This window comes from Pelodiscus sinensis, chromosome 28 (assembly GCF_052426305.1).
Source record: "Pelodiscus sinensis isolate ZL-2025 chromosome 28, ASM5242630v1, whole genome shotgun sequence".
Taxonomy (NCBI): domain Eukaryota; kingdom Metazoa; phylum Chordata; order Testudines; family Trionychidae; genus Pelodiscus; species Pelodiscus sinensis.
This window is the reverse complement of record NC_143079.1, coordinates 7,100,471-7,126,463: the sequence shown is the minus strand read 5'-3', so window position 1 is coordinate 7,126,463 and position 25,993 is coordinate 7,100,471. Positions and strand designations below refer to the sequence as shown.

At 50.7% G+C, this 25,993-nt stretch overlaps 2 protein-coding genes across 2 annotated transcripts; both read right to left on the bottom strand.

The window, feature by feature from the left end:
* Positions 1-3,531: 3,531 nt before the first annotated feature.
* On the bottom strand, positions 3,532-5,626 carry LOC102443870 (D(1) dopamine receptor-like). The gene has a single exon (XM_006135551.5). The coding sequence runs from the start codon at positions 5,624-5,626 to the stop codon at positions 4,259-4,261; it is 1,368 nt and encodes a 455-aa protein (XP_006135613.4). The 3' UTR covers positions 3,532-4,258.
* Positions 5,627-11,801: 6,175 nt separating this feature from the next.
* Positions 11,802-25,755, bottom strand: CHMP7 (charged multivesicular body protein 7). Its single transcript, XM_075910663.2, has 10 exons — positions 25,363-25,755; positions 22,812-22,986; positions 19,493-19,678; positions 18,315-18,448; positions 17,829-17,877; positions 17,414-17,533; positions 16,955-17,053; positions 15,774-15,834; positions 14,590-14,742; positions 11,802-13,558 (listed from the first exon to the last, which is right to left on the bottom strand). The coding sequence occupies exons 1-10, from the start codon at positions 25,650-25,652 to the stop codon at positions 13,494-13,496; spliced, it is 1,332 nt and encodes a 443-aa protein (XP_075766778.2). The 5' UTR covers positions 25,653-25,755; the 3' UTR covers positions 11,802-13,493.
* Positions 25,756-25,993: the final 238 nt, after the last annotated feature.

The following is a 25,993-nucleotide window of genomic DNA, read 5'->3' as shown; positions in this document are numbered from 1 at the left end:
CGACTAACTAAAATCATGCCGGACCACGGATGTTGCCAGACCAAATTGTACCAGACTAGAGAGGTTCAACCTGCAGGTAAATTCATGGAGCATCAGTCTGTCAACGGCCATGAGCCAGGATGGGCAAGGATGGTGTCCCGAGAATGGATGACGGGATGAATCGCTTGATGATTCCCACGTCTGTTCATTCCCCCAGAGCACCTGCCATTGGTCACAATCAAACGACAGGACACTGGGCTAGATGGACCTTTGGTCTGACTCCGTATGGCCATTCTTATGTTCGTACCCATGGGGCAAGCCTCCACCCTGGCCAAATCCCAGCAAGACAGCCCTACCATCCCTCCCCCTGCTGGGTTCTCCTGCAAGCACAGCAGCTGGAATACACTGAGCTCTGGCTAGTCCAGGTTGTTAAATGTCCCAAGAGGGAGTTGTGGGTTCCAGTCCTACGTTAGGAGCCCCTGCGGCTGCTTGTGGATACACCAGGGACTACAGCCACCTTTGCCCCGACTCCTCTTAGCCTGAGTGCCATGGAAGGTGCATCTGCAAAGGGCTCACCGGCTGACATCCTCTTGCACTGGGGAGGGATCCCCGAGCGTATATTAGGGTGCCTGCAGCAGGAAAGGAGCAGACAAGTGAGCAGGTTAGATAGACATCTATCAGGGACGGTCTAGATGGTGCTGGGTCCTGCCATGGGGGCAGGGGACTGGACTCGATGACCTCTCGAGGTCCCTTCCAGTTCTAGTGTTCTATGTTTCTAAGTGCTGCTTCAGCTACACCCTACCATGTTCCTCCCCATGCAGCCTGTACTCCCAGCCGCCTGTGCGGGAAACACACCAGAAAACCACACCGCACTGAAAGGAGCAAGATTTTTTTTTTTTTTTTTTTTTTTGCCAGACAGACAATCCTAGTTAAGCACAGAAACACATATGTGGGTTTGAAGCTGCTGCCCACGTCCTAGCCTGGTCATTGCATGTCCGTAGCCCAGAGGGGCCAGTCCAACACCCTGGAGGCCACAGGCTCGGTTGAGTCTTTTGCCACCCCCTCGGCAGCTGGGCCGAAGGCACCAGGAAAACACAGGGCAGCTGTGGCAGAGGTCACAGTCAGAGGCCGGAGGGGAGGGGGAAAGGGCCTGTTGTCCAGTCAGCAAAGTGCAGAACCAGGGAGTTTCTGAAAGAAGGAAATGAAGAAACCTTTGCTGCTGCTGCTCCAGTGGGACTTCGCCAGGGTGTGTGGGCATTGGAGAGATAATAAATAACGTTTTTTCGCAGCCACTCCCCCGCTCGGCTTGTCCACTGGCGCCAGCAACGGCTGCATCCACACGCGGCAAGTTGGCCCAACTTTTCTCACGGCGGAACGAAAAGGTCGTGCACACGTTGCCTGTCTCAAAGCACGTTACACGTGCTCGGGGACAAAGCCTCACAGCAGCGCGATGGGTGAGGTGTGCAGTAGAGCCTCGTTGGGGAGGCCGAGATGGAAAGGTAAAGTGACTTGTCCAGGGAAGCAGCGGAGCCTGGAATAGAGAAACCTGGAGCCCTAACTCCCCATGGCCTCCTTGCTCTAACCACTGGAGAACGCTCCTCTCCCAGTCTGGGATCACATAATGCAGCAATGCCTCAACCCATTGTACTAAGCACTGTATAAACACATCATAAAGCGCCAGTCCCAAAGAGAACAGAACCCAGGCCACCTGACTCCCCATCCCACTGTTCCTTCTTCCCCATGGCTGGGAATAGAACCCAGGCCACTTGACTCCCCATCCCACTGCTCCTTCTTCCCCATGGCTGGGAATAGAACCCAGGCCACCTGACTCCACATCCCACTGCTCCTTCTTCCCCACGGCTGGGAATAGAACCCAGGCCACTTGACTCCCCATCCCACTGCTCCTTCTTCCCCACGGCTGGGAATAGAACCCAGGCAGCACAGCGCTGCTCTAACCATTAGCCAGACAACCCTGCTGTTCTAAGAGGTGGCGACAAGGAGAGTTAAGTACCATCCTATCAGTAATACTGCAGCAGAGTCCTAGAAACTAAGGATCCCCCCCCCCAACTTCTGTTCCCCTCCCACACCGACTGTGCGGAGACGCGCCTGTCACTGGGCTGCATCAGATAATTACCATTACTCTGTAATTATCACCTTCGGAGTTCTCTTTGTGAAGGTTTGTTGGGAGGGGTGAAAGGAAAGGGCTTCGGCAGTGCTACGGAGCTGCCCATGCCAGAGTGTGGAGGCACCCGGCTTCAGGATAACCTGGACATGCCATTTGTCCTGCAACCGTTATCCGAGCCTCTCTGAACACACACCCATAAAAACAATCAGTGCCACGTTTCACAGTGCGAGGCTGGGGGCTTCTCCCCGATTCCCCCGCCCCACACACGCACACCCCCTGTCTGGTACCGGGGCAACCAGACGCAGGTTCGAATAGGCAAAGAAGCTGCTAATTAAAAAGTACAAGTGAGTGAGGAAAGGGAGCATCTCAGAAAGCTATTGTTATTGAAATGAGGCCAGGCACCCAGATCTAATAAAGGGGTGCGGGGGGGGGGGGGGTGTGGAAAGACTGCAAAGTTGAGAGGCTTGCAGGGGAAATGGAGAAGACAGACTTCAGAGAGGGTGAGGGATGGAGGATAAAGGGGAAGCAAAGGAACCACTGAGATCAACATCTCCCCCCCTAAAATCAGGATTCTGCTTCTTTCCTACAGAAACACGCTGGCTAGGAAGGATTCAGACCCGGTCAGTAGCCACAGCAGCTACAAAGAACGTGCCTTTTCCTGACAGCAGCGATAAGCAACCAGGGCGGTGGAACGGACCACGGGCAGGATTGGAGCATGCCCAGGGCCAGTTCAGACCCTGGGTCTGTGCCCCAAAGGCAGGTTGGAGCCATCGCCCAGACAGCCACAGCACGGGGCAGCCTGAAAGCATCAACCCAATGGGCTTTATTTGTACTGGCCTGGAGGATAACCTGCCTGAGCTAGAGCCATGAAGAAGAGACACCTTTCGCAGGTAACCGGGTGCCTATTTACTCAACTTCCCCCAGAGGTGCAGGAGAGCAAGGCCACCACGGACCGACCTGCCGGAGCATCCTGACTTCCTAACACCCAAAGCCTTGTTCCCAGAGGTGGAACGGACTCCTGGCTTACCTGCCCTAACCACTAGACCGCCTACCCCTCCCAAAACCAGGAGCGGAACTCAGGATCCCTAGCTGCCTGCTCCCTGTTTGCTATTCTCCGGGGTTGGCTGCAAAGTCCAGGCTGGGGACAAGGCCAGGATCAAGGTGGCTCGTGAAGCATTTCTTCTCTCTCCCCTACGTGCCTAAGGTGGTCCCCACCGTAGGGCTGCCTCAGCCACGGAGCTTAGAGCATTTCTCAGCCCTGCCTGTCCAGGGCGCAATGGTGCAGGCTGCAGGGCCAGGCGATGCAGCAATAGAACTGCCTCCCCCCCGCCTATTCCAGCAGGTTTCAGACTTTTTTTCCCATGACCCCGTTGAAGAAAATCATTGATGCTGCAACCCAATAGAATTGGACTGGAGTGTGGGGCAGGACTGAAAGTGAGGGCTTTGGGGTCTAAGAGGGGGCTCCAGCTTTGGGGGGGGGCAGGAGGGGCTTACATTGAGCAGCTCCCAGTCAGCAGTGCAGTGGGGAGGGGGCTAAGGCAGCTTCCTGCCTCTCCTGGCACCGCAGACCCTGCTGCACCCCAGAAGCAGCCGGCAGCAGGTTTGTAGCCAACAAGAGTGCGGCGCTAGTGCTCAGGGCAGGGGCAGTGCGTGGAGCCCGGTGCGCTCTCCCACCTAAGAGCCGGGCCTGCTGCCGGCTGCTTCTGGGGTGCAGCGCAGGGATCTGCCTCAGCCCCCCACTGCTCACCTGAGCCCCCTGCAGCCACGAGACCCAGGGCCTGACATTGCACGGCCCAGCACTGGGTCATGAACCGTCATTTTAAAACCACTGGCCCGTACCCTCCGAAATGGACTGAGGGGGAAGGTTCATTTCCATAAGCTACTGACAACCACACCGGGTCATTTCTCTCTTCATCGGAGCTATGCTGAGACCCACCAAACTCATCTGGCACTCGACAGCCATCAGCTACTTTCATCCACCACCAACCTGGGCCGGGGTCGAGCCGCGGGCTGGAGGCGAAACATCCCAGACCCCATTCCCCTCAGCCATCCAGTTCCCTGGAAAGTCACTCTTCCTTGCTACTAACAAACTCCTGCCCAGCCAGAAGGGTAGCCATCCCTCTCCCCCTCCCTCTCTCCTTCTCATGGTCCTTTTCAATCCAGCACGTTGGAAGTGAAGGGAGTGATCTTCTCCAGTGAAATATCTGTCTCGCACTCCACGTGGACCACGGCTGGCAAGGCGGCGTTGGCGTGGTTGTCGGGGGAGGTCTGGGAGAGCTGAGACACCTTATCGAAAGTCAGCTCGTTGTCGTCTGCCGGCAGGGCGGCGTGGGGCAGCAGGTGTGGGCAGCTGAGGGTCATCACGTCCTTCTGGCAGGTGGTGTCATGGTGGTAGGAGACCAGCTCGTTGCTGAAATTCACCGTCTCCACTACGTTGCTGGGGCAGAAGCGGCCGCAGGCCAGGATGGTGGCAAAGGCCCTCCTGAAGTCAGCATTGAAGGCGTAGATGATGGGGTTGAGGGAGGAGTTGGCCCAGCCGAACCAGACAAAGATGTTGAAGACCGTCTCGCTGACACAAGGCAGGGCGCCAGGATCCTGCAGGCCAGCGTCGCAGAAGGGCACCATGCAGTTGAGCACGAAGAAGGGTAGCCAGCAGAAGACGAAGACGCCCATGATGATGGACAGGGTCTTGAGGACTTTGGTCTCCTTCTTGAACGAGTTCTTCAGGGAGGCCTCGTGGGGGCAGTCCCTGCTGTGGCAGTGCTGGGCGTGCTCCACCGCTCTCTCCAGGGAGGAGATCCTGCGGATCTGGCGCTGAGCGATGCGGAAGATCCTGGTGTAGGTCACGATCATGATGGCGACGGGGATGTAGAAGCTGATGAGGGAGGAGGAGATGGCGTAGGTCCTGTTGAGGCTGGAGTCGCAGTTCTCCTGAGCGCCCTGCGTGAGGTTGGAGCCCGGCTCCTGTTGAGCCAGGAGCTCGCTGGCCTTGTGCCACCTCAGCTGCACGGGGATGAAGGAGATCAGGATGGAGAGCAGCCAAGCCACCCCAATCATGACAAATGCCACCCGCTGGGTCATCTTCCTCTCGTAGCGGAAGGGGCTGGAGATGGCCCAGTACCGGTCCACGCTAATAATGCACAGATTGAGGATGGAGGCGGTGGAGCACATGATGTCAAAGGCCACCCAGATGTCACAGAAGCCCCCGAAAGGCCAGAAACCAGCCACCTCGGCAACTGCCTTCCACGGCATCACCAGCACGGCCACGAACAGGTCGGAGACGGCCAGCGAGATGACGAAGAAGTTGGTCACCTTGGAGCGCAGGTGCCGGAACTTGACGACGGCCGCGCACACCAGGGTGTTGCCCAGCAAGGTGGAAAGAATGAGGAGGAAGAGCAAGGCGGCCATCACCCCCCGCAGGGACGGCTCCGAGGGCTCCTCCTGCACCCAACTCCTCCTGCGGCGGGTGTCATTGGTCCTTTCCAGCCCGTCTCCCTCTGCTAGCAGGTAAAGCCCGTCCATGAGCTCCCTTTGTCCTGCAGTCCTCAGGGATCTCTCTGGTGCTACCTCCCCATCGGCACACAAACCTTCTCCTCTTTATTCCTGCTCTGGCGTCTCGGAAGCACAAACCGCAACCCTTCCAAGCCCTGCTAGATCCCCGGTGACTAGAAGTGCTCCGACCTTTCGCTCTTTTCCAAGTCTCCTGCAGGCAGCCTGGCATTCGTCCTCCCCTCCCCCCCATACACACTTTTCTTCTTACGCAGTCTGCCGCTCACAAAGAGCGGTGCTCACCCCCTGCTCTTGTGTGGGGTGGCTGGGCTCCGCAGCAATCTTCCCTCCCCCTCCTTTCACAGGGGGCTCGGCGGCTGTTGCAAATCCATCGGTGCTCGGAGGAGCCCCCTCGTCAGCCCCTTTTGTACTGGCCAGGCTGGGACTTGCTGCTGGGGGCCAGGAGGAGTTTGGGAGCGCTCTCAGCTGTCGCCGCTTGACGCGCCCTGCATCTCAGCGCAGACACCCAGTCGCTCGGCTGCCACTGCTCTTTCCTCTCTTGCTAATGGGCTCCCGATTTCACACAGGTGAGATTTTCCCTCTTTCCCCCCCAGCCGAGGCACCGAGCCCCTGCTCACCAATCTCTGCCCTCTGAGATACCGGGGGTGTGGGGCCAGGACTTTTCTGCTGAGATCGAGGAAGGGGCTGGATTTAATGACGGTAGAAAAGCCGGCAACGGAGCAGAGGGATGAGATGAGGAGCAATTGGACAGGACGATTTGGGAAGCTGACAACTTTTACTGATAGCCAAGTTGGGAGTTCAGTATGTGGGACTCCAAGCCATTTTGGTCCTGTCAGGAAGAGGGAGCATGTTCTTCTAGTGACTAGGACATCAGGCCAGGAGAATGAGGCTCTGTTCCCACTGCTGCCATGGATTTGCTGTTTGACCTTAGGCGGGTCATTTCCCCTCCCCGGGCACCAGCGTCCCCTCTGCAAACACAACAGTTCTTCCCTTCCCTTGTGAAAGGCTTCCAGTTCTAGCCGTGAAAAGTCTGTGTCAGAGCTCCCTGCTTGTGCGCTACCTCTCCAGAGCCCTCTTCCTCCTGTCACGGACTGAGGGCAGAGCTGGACCAATGTCTTATTTGAAGAGGACTTAACGTAAAAAATAAACAGCCCAGAATCAGGGCCGCATTATGATTTTTGTGGGTCCTAGGCACTTTTACCTTCGTGGGCCCCTTCCTCCATTAAAAAAAATATGAAACATTATTTTTGATATAACTTTAAATACTTCAACAATTTTTTTTTCCTGTTTTAGCCAAAAGTTAATAGATTTTTCGTGGGCCCTAAAGGTTTCATTTTTTTCTGATGTGAGAAAAAAATTAACACATTTTCTTCGACCCTAAAAGTTCATTTTTTTTCTTCTGATTTTAAAAGAAATTAAAACGTTTTCGTGGGCCCCTAAAAGTATCATGGGCCTTAGACACTGTGCCGACTGTGTCTACTGGATAAGTCGGGCCTGCCCAGAATAAACTGACTGAGAACCGGGGTACCGCAACTAAACCTGCCCTGTTTTAACACAGCGAGATAAACAAGCGTCTGTTACAAACGCCGGGTTGCTCGTGTTGCTAGTGCGAGCCTTACATTAGGCCTGGGGGTGCATTAGAGTTCCCACTGTCGAAGCCCATGGGAGCGGCCAACGGAAAGCCAAGAGCCTTCTCGTGTTAGCATGAAATCTAAATGCCATTCAGGCACAGTCCCTAGCCCAGATCAGCCAGGTGCCAGTGCAAGGAAATCTGGCCTTCCCGTTGACGGGTCATTGACAGTCACTGCGTCACGGGGCAGTAGCAAAGAAGGGTTCAGTGGTCCGTTCGTTATCCTAGCTGCAGCACCACTGGATAAACACCAGACTGAACTCCCTTTTTCTTAAACCAAGGGAAGAGTGATTCCCAGTATCATACGGGGGAAGCTGGCTGCAGCAATGCAAACTAGGAAGCAACTTCCACCGACTCTCTGCCTGAGGCCAGCAACGTTGCTTTATTTGGATCCGCCCTGATACTTTTCACATGCCATCTCGCCTTGCCATTCGTGGCCCATTTTCCCCCGCTCCTGTAATTCCACTGACTTCAGTTAGCCCAAGACGCTGGAAATTTCATGGCCGGGGAAGGTGAAGAGCAGCACCGGTGGTTTGTAGAGCTTAGAAACTAAGAACCACTGAGCACGTCTGGGAAAACCAGGTGCCACCCTAAAGATTCTGCATCCCTGTAGATGCATTTTACCTCGGGTCATGTTCTCGCTGCACTGAATCAGTCAGTCACTAAAAGCGGCCCAAAAAAGTCACCGATCTGTGCTCCTGAGCTGTTTCCCTAGGAAATTTAGCTCTCAAGCAGCCTCTTAAAAGTGACTGGCTTTAGAGAAACCCTTCCCTGCCAAGAAAGCAGCAGCAAAACCCTTCCAAGACAAACACTCCCAAGTCAGCCCCACGTTAGTTAGCATTCAGCTTGCTGTAACAGTGCAGTGATCTTTCTCCCTTGCTGGGTGGTACTCCATCTCTAAAGGAAGCAGCAGTCAGCCTACTGGGCGTTTTGGTTTCATTAGTATACTCCTGACCCAACAGGACATAAGCTCAGATTTCAGCCTGAACAGATCCAATCCCAGAACTACTTTTGGCTACTGTGGTTTCAAGGCTGCTCATAGGGGACACACCTTCTCTCCCACCTCGTCAAGCAAATGCCTGTTTTCAGCATGGAGAAAATATTTGTATTCTTTAATTAGGCCCATGGCACAGCAGCCTCGCCACCCCCGCTAATGAGATCTTTAGAGAAACTGGCTAAATACATTAACAGCTTGCAAGAGCTTCCTTTGTCTCATTAAGTTCCACGGCCTTCCAGCAGATTCTTGCCGTTTACCCCAAGAAGGCGTTTTTGCTCTGTAAAATGGTCAGACCTCTTATTTGCCCATCAATGGCGATATGAAAATGGATGAAGGCATCGCAGCACAGAAGGGAGAGTAGACTGCCCAAGCAATAAGAGATCTTTGACTCCTGATCAAGAACATACAAGCACAGGAAGCCAAAAGATCTGAGATTAGGCAGCCTCTCCTGCTGCTGAACATTGGCCTCAAGTGTTAGCTGTCAGGTTTTGCGGCGGCATCTTTCGACACTGCAGGTCATTTTGACCATGTTGGCTGTGAAAGGGGATTGGTCTCCATTCTCTCAACGTAGAACACGTGGCTTTCAGAAGTTCTCCTTGCTAGACATACGGTAGGCACACTCTTGCACCTGGAAGTCAGTCACCTAGTGTTACACGGTTGTAAGTCCCAGCCCAAAGTTGCATTCTGTCTCTCACTTAGGTCAGAATCAGATGCCTCAAGATGCCTCCAAGCAAGACCACCTCAAACTAGGACATGGTCATCTCACAAGCTAAACAGGCCAGTCCATGGAGGGGACGCACTCCACGAAAATCTAGTTACTACAGGAGGTACGGACGAGGATTCTTTCAGGAAGAACGTTCTTCCTTTTAAGTTAGCTCTGAACCAATGCTTCAGCATGGTGGTGAGGAACGAGGGTTGTTAAAATGCATGAAATTGGCTAACTGTGTAATCGCTGAAAATGTCAGTAGTTACACATGGGTGGCAGCCAGCTCCCAGGGAGCTGGTGTGCACTCCTGCCATGTAGCAACTCCTGCCTGCCGCCCCATGCTGGTACAGAGGTAGCAACAAGGGGCAGCCACCAGCTCCCTGGGACCTGGCCTGGGAGCCATGTGTAACCAATAAGCTACACTTATTGGTTACCCTTTTAAACAGCTACACTCTTATATCCCGACTAGAAACGGCCTTTTGCTTAAGCTGTAACACCAAGGGTCTCACACTCGGATTGCAGAACGAATGTTCATTGCAATTCCCATGATCCTTTTTGAAAGAGAAAGTTGTTAATCCTGGTGCCGTGGTCAAATTGAAACGGAGGTAATTACATTCTGCCCATCTGAAATTCTTCCTGCAATTTCTGTGGGCTGCAATGTCCTTCGCTTCGACACTAAACCCGTGTGTAGGCTTGCATCATTAAACAGCTGCTGATCTACCTCAGAAGTAGCTGCATTTCAGTGAAGTGAGCACTGCATATGGCTTTTGCAAAGCACTAATATGAAAAGCTTCTATTTTGGTGGCAAGTCGTTCTTTAGCATTTTTATATTTAAAGCCTCTCTTCTCAGCAACCGGGTGCTCTAAATTACCCCTCTACTATTCCCCCCCCCAGCCACATCTTTCAGCTTTCTTTCCATTCAGTCATCTGATTACTTTCCCACTTGGAGTCAAAGCATGAAAATTACAAGCCACTTCAAGTAAGGCGCCAGCTGCTGCTGTTTAACTCTTAATGCCTCTTCCAGCCCTTCAGAACAATTGTCTCCCTGGCATGTTTTACATACACTTGCAATGGGTTATATACAGTGACCTGTTCATAACTTGCCTCTCACAGAAGGGAATGATCCTATCTGGGAACTTGGTATTCTGCTACTCCAGTGCCTATAGAAAAGATCTAGAGCTACTGGCTGTAATCAAAATCTCAGCTCTCATTAACACGTCAGGCAGCAAGTCATTTAGGACACCACAGGGGAAATCAAACCAGTCCCTCCCTCACAAAAATGTACGCAACAGAGGACCAGAACGGAGCAGATAAGCAAAAATCCCTTACTACACTAATGCAGAATACAGCGGTCTGTTCTAAGCATTGTCAAAAGATAGGGAGGGAAGTTGATCAGGATTTGGAGAACAAGGAAGAGTCTAGTTACTTCTTGGGACTGACAATACATCGATCAGCATTTGCTATTCTGAATGGTAACAATTTAAAACCTGTAAGGGAAAGGCAGTTTCTCCTACTCTTGGCTAATCTATGAAAATTAATCCAATAAAGGAGATAACTGAACAGGGACTTAGGGATTGTGTAAGTCTCCAAATAGGATCAATAACTAAGCACGGCAGCTTACTATGATCCAAGGGGGCATAACTAGCTAGAAAAGGAAACTGAGGAAAGGTACATTTACACTTGAGATGTAAAATCCCATTTCATTGGTTAACAGGTTAAAGCTATTTAACTGGTTACCCGATTAAAGGGGCGGGGGCTGGAGTGGCCCTCCCACTACAGGGCAAACTGCACTGGATGGGTTGGAGCAGCCCCTGCCTGTAGGGCGTGGGGGCCTCATCAGAGGCTGCTTCAGCCATGAAGCCAGAGCAGCCCCTGTTTACAGCTGGGCCCCCCACTTGGCTAGAGCAGCCCCCTGCCAGTGGTGGTGGGGGGAGGGGGGCAGAACTGCTCAAGCCCCCACCAGTTAGACATTCACATCCCTAATTTACACTGATTTTCTAAATATTTACCCAGGGGGCTATTAGATTGTGGTAGTGTGTCCTTGGTGACAGAGGCATCCTTACAAAGCCCCCTCTCCCTCCTCCCCCCCTCACCATGCAGCTTCTGCTGGGGGCTTGGGTTCCAGGTTTCCCTACCTCCCCATGCAGCTTCTAGTGAGGGTCGTGGTCTTCCCTGGGGCTGGAACAGAACTATAGCAGCCGGAGGCTCCTCTCCATAGCCAATCTGGTAGCAGGGAGCCCTCACTAGCAGCTGCGGAGAGGAGCATGTGGGGGGTGGAAGAGGCAGATTCCCTGTAACCATCGGGAGAGAGCAGTCCCAGGGAGGAACCAGTAGAGGCATACAAGAACACACAGCTGCAGGGGGGGCACCCAAAAACTGGATGCTCCAAATTATCAGGTGCCCTATGCAGCTGAGTATTTTGCATATGCGTAGGGACGGCGCTGGCGTGGTGAAAAGCCCATTTTAATCATCTTACAGTCACGCAGCTTTCTGAGAACGAACAAGAGGTAGACAGGACAGCCTGGCCTCTCTCTGCTCTTCAGGATCAAAGAGCTTTTTCAGCCAATGCTCATGGAAACACCCAGGGTCCTGAACCACAAGCCAGCAGGCATCTCTCTCACTGAAAGCAGTTGCCAGCTTTGACGGAGATGCAATCCAGAGCACTGGCGCGCTCTCACCCAGCAGCCTGATGCATGGATTATCCATCACTGTTTTTGAATCAAACCTTTGTCAGCTGCCCACTTACGTTTAGCAACAATCTTCCCATCATAGTTGTTGGAAGCACCACAGGAGCAGCATGAATGTGATCCACGTCAGAAATAGTACAAGAGAGAAACCGGCAGCACAACGGATGTTTCTTTTTCTTCCCCTTTATTACATGGCAGGTAGAAAAATCAGTTTCCTCGGTTTACAAAGGAAAGGAACACAAGAGGCTTGCTAACCCCTTGCACCGTACCCTCCATAGGAGAAGGGGTCTCCACTCAGAAATAGTACTGGTGTTTATGGGGGGAGGGAGTGGAAGAGGAGCTGTAGCTGACTGTCGATACCTTGCTGGTAGCTTTCTTCCCCCTCTCCTGAAATTGGTCTCGGTGCAATGCCTCATCCCTTCTTCATTACTCCATCACTATTCATCCAAACTGCCCTCCGCATGGCTTGAGAAATGGAGAGCCATCGGTACAAGTAGCAGAACAGGGTTCTTACCCAATAAACAAACACTGACTCGATGCGGGGAGACAAGCAGGAGAGCGGTTACAAATGTACACGCACCTAGTCCACTCTACAGCCTTCGTTTCCTGGGTCAGCCACACTTTGTACTCACCTCTCCACGTCTCAGGCATGCTGCTCCCATCGGGAGCCAGGATACACACGAGAGCACGGTTGGAAGCACGTGCCTTGCCTAAAGCAGCTAATCCAACTGCACTAGATGCCACTGGAGGCAAGACAGATCAGGCCTGCCCTCTTCCATTTACACGATAAGCATAGTTTAAAAAAAGGGACCTGCAAAGAGAAATTGCACTTCTTCCTGATGAGCAAAGGCAGCTCTAAAGGTTATTTCCTCTGCTTGTGGTTTTACATTAGAAATTCAGTTCTTTAGGACTAGTGGCCTAGTGCAATTATGACATCTCAAGACAAACTAAAAGAGAGGATTGTTATACTGTGTAATACTCTATTTTACCATTAATGCCACTGCCTAATGAACGCTTTGGAGGAGATCTATTCAGTGATGGTGCAAAACTCACACTAACCATCCCCGTGACTCTCAAAGTTCTCACAAAGGCAGGGAAGACTAAACGTGAGCTGTTATTTCTACAAGTAAAAACCAAGCAGAAACGTAATACACATTACTGGCCTTTATCATCACGCAGCACCAAAAGGAACACCTCCATTTTAAAAATCCTTTGCAGGTCCCTTTTCAAGGCCTTAGTGTATTACAAAAAGAGGAATAAATTTCATTTTGTGCTGGCAATTGGTTCCCCCTAGTGGCAACAAGTCTCATACAATAAAACAGTTACTGGTTTTGTGGACCACAATCGTGCAAATACAAACAAGGAAAGATAGACAGTACTATCAACGTGTGTAATCTTGCTTTAGACAGGTGACAGTCAAGTACCTATGTTACGAGCCAAATGTTTTACACGAGCACACAAACAGCCAGAGGTCAAGCAGCTTTGATCCTACTATGTTTCAAGGTCTCCTCAACTCTGGCCATAGCAGAAGTAAGGAGAGTTCTGAAGTAGGAGAGTCCAGGAGTTGTAATTCTGCAGGGAAGACAGAGCTCATAGGCAAGAGTGAATATCGTAGATGAGCTGGGATAAATCAAATTGAGGCCAGTGTAGATATTGACACTAAAGAGAGACGTCAGCAACACCAGCTAGGATCAGTCCTGGAAAGGGTGGATTGTCATGGCAGTAGATCCTGTTGCTTAGCAAAGTGATATCCAGTAAAGAGGGGGCATTAGCCCACACTCCAAAAGTTTCTTTTTAAAGTTATGCTCCCTAGTTAAGCAAGCTTAAGACAGCTTTTCGATTACAGCAGCCGGACACCATTAGAGACCCAGTTCCAGAGCTCTTTTGGGTTCAGAGTACGTAGAAGCAGTCTTGTGTGCCAAATCTACAAATAAAGCAACAGAGAAGAAGAGTGGGTGTTTAATAGCAGGATGGGTTAAAGAAACACCAAGCACGTCTTAAGTCCCAAAGACAGGCAAACAGCTACTAACCCCGTCACCCCAAATGCTTTGTAAGTTCATAGCAGTTTCTTGATACTTAAATAGCATATCACCTCTTCTGTCCTAAGATGTAAAGGAAACTAACCTTCACGTCTCAGGACATAGGGAAGTTACTAACTGCTTAAAGATCTGAAGAAAATCCTATGGGTAGGTCATTCTATAATCATGATTTTATGCCTTCCTCTGAAGCTTCTGATATTTATCACTTTTTGAAACTGGAGGGATTAATGATCCCCCTCCCCCCCTTTTTTTTAATTAAACTTAAGCCCTTCATCTTTAAGTGAAGCTGAGACTGGTGGCCCATTTAATAGTCTGTATCACCTACATGAAAGAGGAGGAGATACAATGAAGGAGAACAAAAAGAGGACCTGCAGCATATTTAAGGACCTGGCAGATGGGCCTATGAATATTTATAAAACGGACGCGCACGCGCACACACACACACCCCCACCCTCTATCCAGTTCTTCCCAATGCTTCACTTTCAGGAGCCGTCAACTAGCTGGGAAATAAACAGTTTCAACTAGCCCCTGAAGTAGGAGAACTCTCCATTTCACCATACAATGGGACTAGGGCTGTTCAGGGAAGGGTATGCTCTGGGATAATGTAATGCTGGATTCACAGCCAAGCTGGATTCACTGTCATTTAGCCACAGGTTTGAAATGGACAGTGGGAGAGCATGCGCCCCTCCAATAGGGCATCCCTAGTAAACCATCACCAGAGGTTTTGAGGTAGCTCTGCTTCTATGCTTAGTCTCTATGCCAACACTGACAGAAGGTGCCAATTTATAGCACAGCAGTCAGTTTGTACAGCAGGATATCTGGCCACTAGTAAGCGGACAGAGCCATCACCTCTCAGGTGTGGGTGTCTTTGATCCCAATAGTAGGCCACCAGCTAAGATAGTGTGCTGATACATACCTCCCTCCTCCTTCTCCAACTGTGCTTCAAGCTCAGTATCCAAGGTGCTGGGAAGCAGAGGCTTCTGGGGAACAGGAGGCAGGTCCATGGGCTCTTTAGTGGAGTCCTGGAGGAGGCTATCCAGTTCTCTCTCAAGCTCCTCAGTGTCAACCTCTGCGAGGTTAGAGAAGAAACAAATCAATCGCTGGAGAAATTAAACAATATTAGGCATTGCAGCAGGAGCGTGCAACAAGGACAATCCTCCATCAGCGGAAGAGCTGCCCACTGAGCCAAGAAGTCATACCCCTTTCAAAGAGGATGTTACACCGGAGAACCTAAGCCTGAAAAACTTCCATGAACTCGTCTTTTACCTGGCGGTTTGCACCGATTCCTGCTCAGGTAAGAAAAACTTAACACTGACTTTATAAATTCAGAACAGGCACCAATGTCCTGGTTTTGGCCCCCTCAAAGTTACTTCAAGCCAGGAGACCCACTCCAACTCTCCTGTTATCCAACACCGTGAGCAATGCCACATGCCTCAGGGCAGAAGAGGCTGAAAGTTCCACATCTAGGACCGGGGTGGGAGGGTGTGGTCTACTAAAGGCAGGAGGGCTGATGTATCATATCCTCTAGCAGAGAATGTCACTGCCGAAGCCTGAGTGTGGAAGGAAGGACTGTTGGAGGGGAAGTGTTTGGGAAGAAACACAAAGCAACGCAGTAAGGCACTGTTCAAGATAAACCAGGAAGAAAGGAAGGACTTCACTAAAGCGAAGGGGAAATAGTGGGGGTTTTGCCCAAGGACTACTACTTCAGCTGAGGTGTCCATCCACAAAACAGATTAAATTATTCAGTTTACAGCCCCAACCTTGGAAGACTACCAGCAATTATATGAACTTGTATGTTTGGAGGAGTCCAATTGCGAGCTGGCTCCCTTCCCCAGTTCTCCATCTACCTGTTGAGTCACTTGCAATCAGCGGTCAGAAACCAGGAGACCACTTGTAAACCCTTGCTCCCTCTACAAGGTGCCAGTAGAACAGAGGACTCTCAGGGTACGTCTACACAGCAGTGTTATTTCGGAACAACATCCATTATTCCCAGTGCTTTTTTTGTAAGAAAAAAAGGTGCCGATACTCCAGAGCAAAGTTGTTGAGCAATTAAAAGAAAAAAAAAGTTAAGGAGAAGCCTGCAAAAATGGATGAACTCACCCAAGTCATTGATCGCCATTCCTGCCAGAGCCTGAACTACATCCCCCTGGGTGTCACAAAGCTGAAAGACAATGAACCATAAATGGCTCTGCAATGAAGCCCTTCAATTTAATCAATTAGATTTAAAATGTTGTTAAAGCAAATGTTCAAAATGTTCTAAATACACAGGTTAAGATTAAAAGAATCTCTGTAATACTACACAGTGTTGGAAAAGAACATCTACCAGCACTTAGTGCGCTAATGTCGCAGGTATTTTAAGGACAAAGGAGTGGGTGACAGGGGAGGGATCACGTGTGGATTACCTGCTGTGATCTCTCCCTCTAGGGCAGTGGTTCCCAAATTTGTCAGCATCACACCCCTTTTTGATTTTTGAGACACCCTCGTGCCCTCCCCCCCAATAGCAGCAAAACTTTTTTTTTGGGGGGGGGGGGGGGCGCACAACAAAAGAGAAAAAGAACTGACTGGGGCCAAAAAACAAAAATAGCAGCAAAACTGGGGGGGGGGCACCTGGGTCGCCTCATGCCCCCCCTAGAATTTCTTTACGCCCCCCAGTTTGGGAACCCATGCTCTAGGGCATCAGGTATTGGCCACTGTTGGCAGACAGGATACTGGGCTAGACGGACCTTTGGTCTGACCCAGTCTGGCTGTTCTTATGTTCTAACATGGAAACTGATTTAAGGCCCATATTAGAGATGTGAAATATCAGTTAATTGAATAGTCTGTTAACCTCATGAATTCTTATCGGTTAGTCAACTAGTCTATAGTCCGCGGGGTTAGGGCCAGCAGCCAGAGCAGTCTGGCCCCATTCCCGAGGAGGCCCTGGCTACTCCATGCTGCTGGCTCAGTATCAGAGGCAGCAGCACGGGGTGCCAGGCTGGAGCTGGTCCGCGAGGGAAGCTCGTTTAAAAACAAGGACTGGCTGCCTGTCGCCCTGCGCTGCTAAAAAGTTTACTGGCAAGGGGAAGATGGAATGCGTGTAGTCTACAGCATTAACTTTAGCTTTTGCTTATTGGTTAACCGACTGCACTATTTACATCCCTAGGTCATACAGCCCAAGAGACAAGCAGAACATAAGGGCAAAATAGTGCCAGAAGCCTCTAGTTTAACACCCGAGAAATGTACCTAGTACATTCACCCACTGTTTTCCTATCTGTTTACATGCCGCTATCCTCTCACAATACCTCCTGAATCTGATCCACCAGGTTTTCTGCCTTCTCCACAGTGACATCCTTCATGGACAGCTTCAGAGCTCCTACTCCAGCCTGGTAGGCATTGAACACCTTATTAAGCAGAAAAGACAAGACTGTTACTTCTATTAGGAACGTGTTCCTTAGCCCCGGGAAACACTACAAGCTGTGGCTTCTTTAGAGAAGCCCTAGTGCATGGCTTCTGCTATCCTAGCAGAGTTTTCAGTAGGACAGCAGCAAGAAGGGTCAAGGAGAGTATGCACCCACAAGCTAAGTGCCATGCCAGTCACAGTAAGGTTCCTATGCCATGCTCAGCATCTCGGAGTAGGGAGGATGAAATCTTACCCACATGCAGGTGCTCCTCACACACAGAACTTAAAGAGGTAGGTAAAGCAAAGCAAATTTGAGCAGCAGAGTGAACATGTGAAGCAAGAGGCGGAAGAAGCACACTACCATCTGATCTGTCTGAGACGCATATATACGATCCAAGATGCCCTGAACCACATCCAGCTTGGAAAGGAGCTCTTCCATCCGCCGCTCTGTCCGTCGCTTGGACTTCAAACATCTCAGGGCCTGAGAACATAGGCACACTTGGATCAGAAACCAGGCAACATCCAAACGTCATCCCTTCTTATAACAACTATTCCATGTGCCAGGGGCTGACTTTAGGACTGAGATGCCCTCAAATTCTCCCCACCAGCCTACTCCAAGCCACAAGGTTGGCATCATGTGAATCAACCCTCTCTGGGGCATGTTTTGCAGTATCAGAATGGTCTTGGCATGCAACATTGGAACTCAGATGATGCCCATCTCGCATCACAGTTCCAAGACCACAGCTTCCCAAGCAGAGTGGGCAGGGCATACGTACCAACTGCTTTTTGCCAGCTCTACAAGCGGTCCGGGCATCTTCTTTACACCTGCAAGGACAGAGGGCAACATGAACCTCAACCCTATGGGCATGAAGCAGCTGTGCTATTCTCCCCCCATCTCCCACCACCACTGTTTAGCTACTTGCAACTGACTCATTCAGATCCAGTACCCACCATAAGTCACTCCATTGCTTTCCAATATGCCTAGTAGGAAAGTATTCTGGAGTGCATCCAAGAACAATACATGGGAAGGGGCTGACTGACAACACAGGGTAAAATGGGTGGAGAACTTAGGTTATGATACTTTGCTTCCCACACACCCAGCAGCCAGAGAATTATTTCTTCTCTTTTTGTGTGACTGGGTGAAAAGGCAAGTCCCTCAACACCACATTATATATGCACATAGGGACAGGTCACAATCAAAGCTTTCCCCCCAGAGAGAGCAGACCGACCCGACCCCCCCCCCCCCCACACACACACATTACCTCTCTGCTTCCTGCGAAAGGGACTCCACTTTCTGAGATAGCAGCTGCTCACTCTGCATCAGCTGATAGACCCCGATATCCACATCATTCACTGGAGATACTTTGGCATGGAGACCACGGGCAAACTTCACTATCTAAAGGAGGAGGAGCGCATTATTGAATTGCCAGACTGTAGGACATGTGTTCTCACAAGCTGCAATCTCTAAAGCAATATCTACGCCAAAAAAGCAAGAGCTCCTTTAATAAATAAGACTGTGTAAACTGCAGTCACAGTTTCTTGCTCAGCTTTGAGCTCATAATACAAAAAGTGACGTGGATAAACCAGAGTTTAAAGAAAGGGCAATGTCTGCTTGACCTATAATCCTCTACAATAGCACACTAGAGCCATGTTAGTAGGCTGCCTTGATGCCTCAAAGGAATGCCCAGAAACTGCAGCTGTGCTGGGCAACTCCAAGAGGTACTCGTCTTTTGGGTTCCACGTCAGTTACTTAATGTTTGTGCCGAACTATGAAGTTGAGAGGTGACCAAGTATTACTGCTATCCAAACAGTGTCCATGTGATATGGAGGGGGTCATTATTCAGATTAGACGTAAAACCGACATCATAACTATCAAGCCTAAGGTACAACCCACTTCCCAAGAGCTGCAGTATTAAATTCAGTATCGTGGCCACGTTCAAGCTGAAAAGTACACTCATCCATGCCAAAAACCCTATGTAGCTTCAACTGGATACAGTGTTCTCCTTTGCCTCTTGTCCCAGATCATTGGGGAGTTTTGCTTTAAGAGCAAGTTTTGTTTGATAGGACAAGACAACGGGCAAGGGAGGTTTAAACTGGATATTAAGAAAAACTGTGTCAGGGTGCTTAAGCACTGGACTAAATTGCCTAGGGAGGCCGTGGAATCTCCATCACTGGGGATATTTAAGAGCAGGTTAGATAAACATCCATCAGGGATGATCTAGATGGTGCTTGGTCCTGCCGCAAAGGCAAGGACTGAACTTGATGACCTCTCGAGGTCCCTTCTGGTTCTAGTATTCTATGAATACCAATAAACCTGTGCCTATAGCTTGCCTATCGGATCAGCTTGAGAAGTGTAGAATTCTTTCGAGTGAACACAAAAATTAGTTGCTGTCAGCCCAACAGAATGGCTAACAAGAATGGAACCACACACACTCTGTACCTTCTCTCTATTCTGCTCCATGACCGTGACCCTCTTTTCCTTCTGCAGCTGGAGCAGCAGTAGACAGAATGTCCTCTCATCCGGACATATGTTGGCACAGAGTGAGCGCAATTCTGAGAGTGCAACCACCGGGTGGGAAGAGAGTGCAGAGTTCTGATAGAGGCGATACACTTCCTCTGCCTTTTCCTGAAGGAACAAAAACTGACTGTTAGCTTGCATTGGGATCCCTTCCCTGTCACTGCAATGGGTGCCAAACCCAACATCTCTGGGCCAGTGTAGATGTCATACACAGTGAATGGTCCGTACAAGTCACGTGTATCAATTCAGAATATTTTACTGGCAAATCTGCACATAACCTATTGCTCAGATGTCGTAATGCATAAGCACAGTGTAGAGATATGACCACAGGCAGGACTGTCCTTAGAGTGGCATGGAACCTGGGACAACCCTCCCACCAGTGCCCCAGATGCATGGCCCAGAGCAATCCCTCCTGCCGCAGGCCCCATCCCTACCCAGCCTCTCCTCCACCCCTCCAAGCCCCACTCCTACTTCACCCCCCCCCCCTTCCCATGCCTGCTCTGCCCACTTGCCCAAAGCAATTCAAGCTGGGGAATCTGGTGCAGGGCAGCAGCAAGGGTTGCCCTGCCCCCCCCCCCGCACACGCTGTGGTGACTTGAACCCAAGCAACCTGCTCCACTCTGCTGCCCTCTCCCAGCTCAAGCACCCTGTTTCACTACAGCGGCAAGAAGCAAAGCACCCTGGGACAAAGCAGACTACTGGGTTGTTCCAGCTCCCGCCGCTGCCGTAAGTGGGGGGGGGAGGAGAAGCGAGGAGGGGCGACCCCTTCTTCTGCCCTGCACAGGACTCCCAGATAATCCCCCGACTTGCCCTGGGCCTCAGCCATAGGGCAATTGAGGAAGCCACTATAGGGGAACCAAAACACAGGGCCTGGGGTGGCCACCCAGAACCATCCTATGGATAGAGCCTTGCGTGGATACAAAAATCTGTATTCACATTCGTAGCCGCAAAAATGAACCATGGATATCTGCACCCATATCTGCGGAAGCAGATACATGCCGATATAAAGTAGATATCCAAAATTTGAAGGGTTCAAGATATAACATTTGTCTCCGCATCCATAACGGCAAGAACGAACTGTGGATATCCAAATCCAAGGATATGGATACTTGTGGATATAAAGCAGATATCCATGGATTTACAGGGCTCTTGCTATGGACAACACAGCTTCAGAGCTGTCAAGTAGAAGGAATCCTAGGCAAGTCACTCCGCTTCTCCCCCACATCTGGGAAATGGGGATAACACACCTAACCTCACAGAAATACCAAGGGTTTATGCTTCCCTTTTAAAATGCAACACATCCTTGTCAGCTTTCATATCCATTCCAAACAAATGTATTTACACTCCCATGTCTCCCAATCTGCCAATCAAATTCTCTCTGTATTCTCTTCCCAGAGACTTCTAAATTACCTTATTCTAGATCAGGTCTAAAAGTTTGTTGAAAGAGAACTTTTGTATTTTAGGAACACAGGAAATCTGGGGGTTTATTGAATTTATAGCACGTTACACAGTAATGTTTCTGAAAGTCTCAAGGCTAAGAGGTAGACTATAAATGTTCAATTAAAGAGACGTTCATAACATTTTAAAAAGGGAAGTTTATAGTTCTTTAACAGGAATACTGTTTTTAAAGAAGTTTAGGCGAATCACTTGCAGCTTCAGTTCCTGAGGAATGAAAGGACAAGTTTCCTGTTTCCTCTGCCAAAGCATGTAACAAAATAAGCAACAGACATTGCATGGTGAATAAGCTATCCCGTAGCTCTTTCTATGCTTCTCGGAGGTTTTCTTTTTTGACTATCCCAATTCAAACATTTCAGCTTGATCAGTTAAGCCATTTTTTTATATGTAATAAAACATATGTCCCTTTTCAAAACAAAAAGATATACAAACTTAATCTGGACAAAAATCAAAAAAAGGGAAGAGCAGCTGAATGCAGTGTCATGAACTCTATTTGCTCCTAAATCCAACAGCAAATGTGTGTTTTAGCGTCACTTGAAAAAATCTTTTTTTTTTTTTCTGATGCTGTATAAAAGTCCCATACTAATTATGGGACATGACTATCCAGGAAGCAACAGCACAACTGTACACCGAGTGCTGTCACAAGCATAATGCAAACAAGTCTATAGCCCCAGCGTTACAATCATGCAAGAAGCTGTTTGAAATGACAATAGGTAACAGAAGTTCAGAAAGATGGGTGTTTTTTTAAGTAGCTTTTTCACTTCAAACTCCTATTTTTTAGTTCATCTAACAAGGACATAGAGCCAACTAAAGGAATCAGACGCAATGCCACTTAAGCCAAATGGGAAAACACTGATTAACACCAGTAAAGAACCTGGCTCTGTTTTTAAACTTCTAAAGTAGCCACAAACAAGGGCCTTCCATAGGTGTGGAAATGCACATATAATCATGGCTGAAAACTACACACACACAAAATTGGGATGTAAAAAACATCTACAATAGTTAATCAGTTAAACTATTTGTTTTAATAGGTTAACCACCGGCCCTACCTCACCCACAGGCTCAACCCTGCCCAGGAGCTGTGGGTGGCAGCTTTAGGCAGGAAGGCTGCTCCCATCAGCAAGGCCCTCAAGTTCCAGTAAAGCTAATGCTGACCAGGTAACTGGTTACCCTTGTACACCACTAGAATATATACTGCTTCCATTTAATTTATTTTAATATTTGCATGTGAATTCAATGAAGACAAGAGATACTCAATGGACACTTTATATATTTATAGAACAGATGGTGCTCAGTCTAATCTGCAAGCTTCCACATATACCATAATGAATATACTTTTATAGATTACACTTCAAACTTGACTTGGAGGAGGCCCTTTCTAAATGGGAGAGAAGAGGGACCCCACAGAAACCATCAATTCTACTGGTGTGCTATGATGATGTGTTATGTGTTTGTGTCCAGTCGAGCAAAACATTAACTGAAAACTCATCCACTCACAGTCCATAAGTCACCAAACAGCCATTACATTAATTTCTGAACATCAATTTAGCAGAGAAGGGCTCTATATCCCATCTATTAGCCGTTTAACCCCCCATCTTTCTGCTGGGTTTCTCAATGCAAGTAGAGATGACAGTTTCTTATTCAACTCTGATGCTCTTCTGCTAATGGAGGGAAATTGTGAGAGTCAAGAAAAACCCATCTCGACACCCTCCCTGCATATACATACACACTCCATCCTCATAGTGTGAGTAACCCAGGCATGCTCCAGACCCTCTGCAAGGCTCACCTGAAGTAGCTCCACAAAAATCAGCATTTCCTCCTCCTCAGGCACTTTACTGTCACCCAGCACACTCGACAGGGTCCATTTCAGGGGCTTTAGAATGAAGACTCCCACACCCCATGAGATCCAGCTGCTGTCTACACTGGCTATGAAGTCTGACTCCCTCTGCAGTTTGCCACGTCTGAAGAAAGTAAGACATACAAAAATTAGAGATGGACATGGCAACCCAGGCCCCAGTGTGCAGATGTAATCATCAGTGCATGTAGAGATTTCTGTGAAGAATCATCTTTAGCAAGTAATATTTCCTCAGTACCGAACACATAGTTGGTCCACAATTCCAGTAGATTTGACAAGATTTTCTAGTCTGACATTTAAATTTAAAATAAAGTTATGTACAATATATAAATACTCAACGTTTATGTACTTCGTGCATATGACAATTTGTACATGATGGTTTACGATAAAAATCTTCATTTTAATCAGTTTTTTGGGGGGATCTTCATTTTAGTCTGTTTTCTGGGGGTGTACGTGTGTGTGTGTGTTTTCAAGAGACTTTCTCGTCCTAAACATCCTCTTGCAACTTTACTGATTTTACAAATATTTTCCTGTGTTGTTCCCTCATTTTATAATGTGAAAAGCTTCAAACAAAAGAAAAAAATGGGTATAATGAAGCTTCTACAGTGATTGTGCATTTGAAGGACATGTTCCATAAAGTACATAAACTGGAAGCTGTACAAAACCAGACTGTACATAAACTGATTTTGTACAGACATGATCATCTTGTGTTACACCAATAACATTGGTAGATAAAAGATTTTCAGATTGGCATAAAACATGTAGATTGTTAAGTGGTTTTTTTTTGGGGGGGGGGGGGCAATCACAACACTGTTGCTCCTATGTTGAATAGATACAACAAAAAGGCACTTTCATGAAATGCAGTCCTCCCAATGTCCCTTAGCATACTGTTTTCTATGCCCAACCGACTCCGTCTGCCTCATGCCCTCTTTATGAGCCTTCCCAGTGAACCTTAGCATACCACTCACTATCACCCTTTCAGCTCAGTGCCCCACTGAGCCATGCTCATCAGTCCGCCTTGTGCACAGTACTCCTACCATATTTCCCAGCATAATAGCCCATGCTCCCAAACATTCCCAAGCCCAGCACACCTTAGTGATCCCTGGCATATCCCTTGGGTGCACAGCCCCCCCCCCAGCATTTCCTTGCACCCAAGGACCCCAGCATATCAGGTACCCTAGTGCTCCATGTTCCTTGCCTCCTTGAACTCCAAACTCATCAGTAGCCCCCAGGATGTTGCTCTTGCTACAAATGCATGCCCCCTGCACTCCTATGATGTGCATGTCCAGTGTATACTGTCCCCTCCAAACCCCGCCACATGCTGCCCCTTCAGTGACCCCCAGCACACTGCTCCTAGCCCCCTGCCTTGTAACCTGCACCCAGTGACCCCCAGCACACAGCTGCTAGCCTCCTGCCCTGCAGCCAGTAACCCCCGGCACAGTGTTCCTACCCCTGCCCCACCCTATGCCCCGCACCCAGGGACCCCCAGCACATTGCTTCTAGCCCCCTGCCCCATACCCTGCACCCAGAGACCCCCAATCACCACCAGTGACCCCCCCAGCACACTGCTCCTAGCCCCTATGATTGCCAGGTGTCCAGTTTTGAGCCAGCCAGTCCAGCATTTGAGCTTCCTGTCTGGGAAACAAATTGAGAAAATAGAAATGTCCGGTATTTTCTAAATAAGATGTAATGTAGCTTGTGATGTAATGTCAAGTGTGTCCGGAATTTTTGTTGAAACCATCTGGCAACCCTACTAGTAGCCCCCTGCCCTGCACCCAGGGACCCCCAATCACCACCAGTGACCCCCCCAGAACACTGCTCCTAGCCACCCGCTCTGCACCCAGTAACCCCAGCACACTGCTCCTAGCCCTTCCGCCCCACACCCCGTACCCAGGGACCCCAGCACACTGCTCCTGGCACCGCCCCCAACACACTGCTCCTAGCCCCGCCCCCTGGGACCCCAACACACTGCTCCTAGCCCCGCCCCCCGGGACCCCAACACACTGCTCCTAGCCCCCTTCCCCCCCGCGCAACCAGGGACCCCGGCACACTGCTCCTGGCCCCGCCCCCGCGCCCCCAGCACACTGCTCCTGGCCCCGCCCCCCGGGACCCCAGCACGCTGCTCCTGGCCCCGCCCCCCGGGACCCCAACACACTGCTCCTGGCCCCGCCCCCCGGGACCCCAGTACGCTGCTCCTGGCCCCGCCCCCAGGGACCCCGGCACGCTGCTCCTGGCCCCGCCCCCAGGGACCCCGGCACGCTGCTCCTGGCCCCGCCCCCAGGGACCCCGGCACGCTGCTCCTGGCCCCGCCCCCAGGGACCCCGGCACGCTGCTCCTGGCCCCGCCCCCCCGGGACCCCAGCACACTGCTCCTGGCCCCGCCCCCCCCGGACCCCAGGGACCCCGGCACCCCCCCCGCGACCCCGGCACCCGCCGACAGCCCCCCCAGCCTGCGCCCAGGGAGCCCCGTGCCCCCCCGGTACCTGAGCAGCTCGCGGAGCACGGTGCCCAGCCCGAGCGGGACGCTGCCGCGGCGCTCGAAGGCCTGCAGCAGCTCCCTCAGGCAGGTCCGCACGGCGGCCCGGCGGCGGCCCCGGCGCAGCACGAGCGCGGCCCAGAAGCCCATCTTGCTGTCCCACTCGGTGCTGTTCACCTCCCGGCTCTGCTTGAAGGCCGAGAACAGGAAGGCCATGCGCTCCTCGTCCGACTCCCACTCCGGGGGCAGGTCCCCCTCCGGGGCCGGCCCGGGCAGCGCCTCGCCCGGCGAGCCCATCTACGCGAGCCCCCGGCTCCGCCCGCGGCCTACCCGCCCCGTCGGCCCGGCCGCCGCCTCTCCCCGGCGGGCAGTCGCACGGCGCATGCGCCCACTCCTGAACGCCCCCCCTCCCTCCTCTCCCTTTGTGAGGCCGTCCCGAGCATGCGCCCTGCGGCTGGCAAGGCAAAGTTCTCTTCCCACAATGCTTTGCGGGAGGCTGGGAGGCAGAAGAGGTCTTCACCTTGCCCCAGTGTGGCTGCTAGGCAGGAGGGGGGAAGGGGGGTTGCCAGTGCCTCCCCCCCCCCAGAAGCTTCCCCCCTATAGTAAGGATGCCAGTTCTTTAGGGTTGGGATTAGGGA

Coding starts and splice junctions, on each gene's coding strand:
- LOC102443870 (XM_006135551.5), bottom strand. CDS start 5,626: ATGGACGGGCTTTACCTGCTAGCAGAGGGAGACGGGCTGGAAAGGACC.
- CHMP7 (XM_075910663.2), bottom strand. CDS start 25,652: ATGGGCTCGCCGGGCGAGGCGCTGCCCGGGCCGGCCCCGGAGGGGGAC. Junction 18,449..19,492: donor TGGAGCAGAATAGAGAGAAG/GTACAGAGTGTG, acceptor CTCCTCCTTTAG/ATAGTGAAGTTTGCCCGTGG. Junction 15,835..16,954: donor TGGTGGATCAGATTCAGGAG/GTATTGTGAGAG, acceptor ATTGTCTTTCAG/CTTTGTGACACCCAGGGGGA.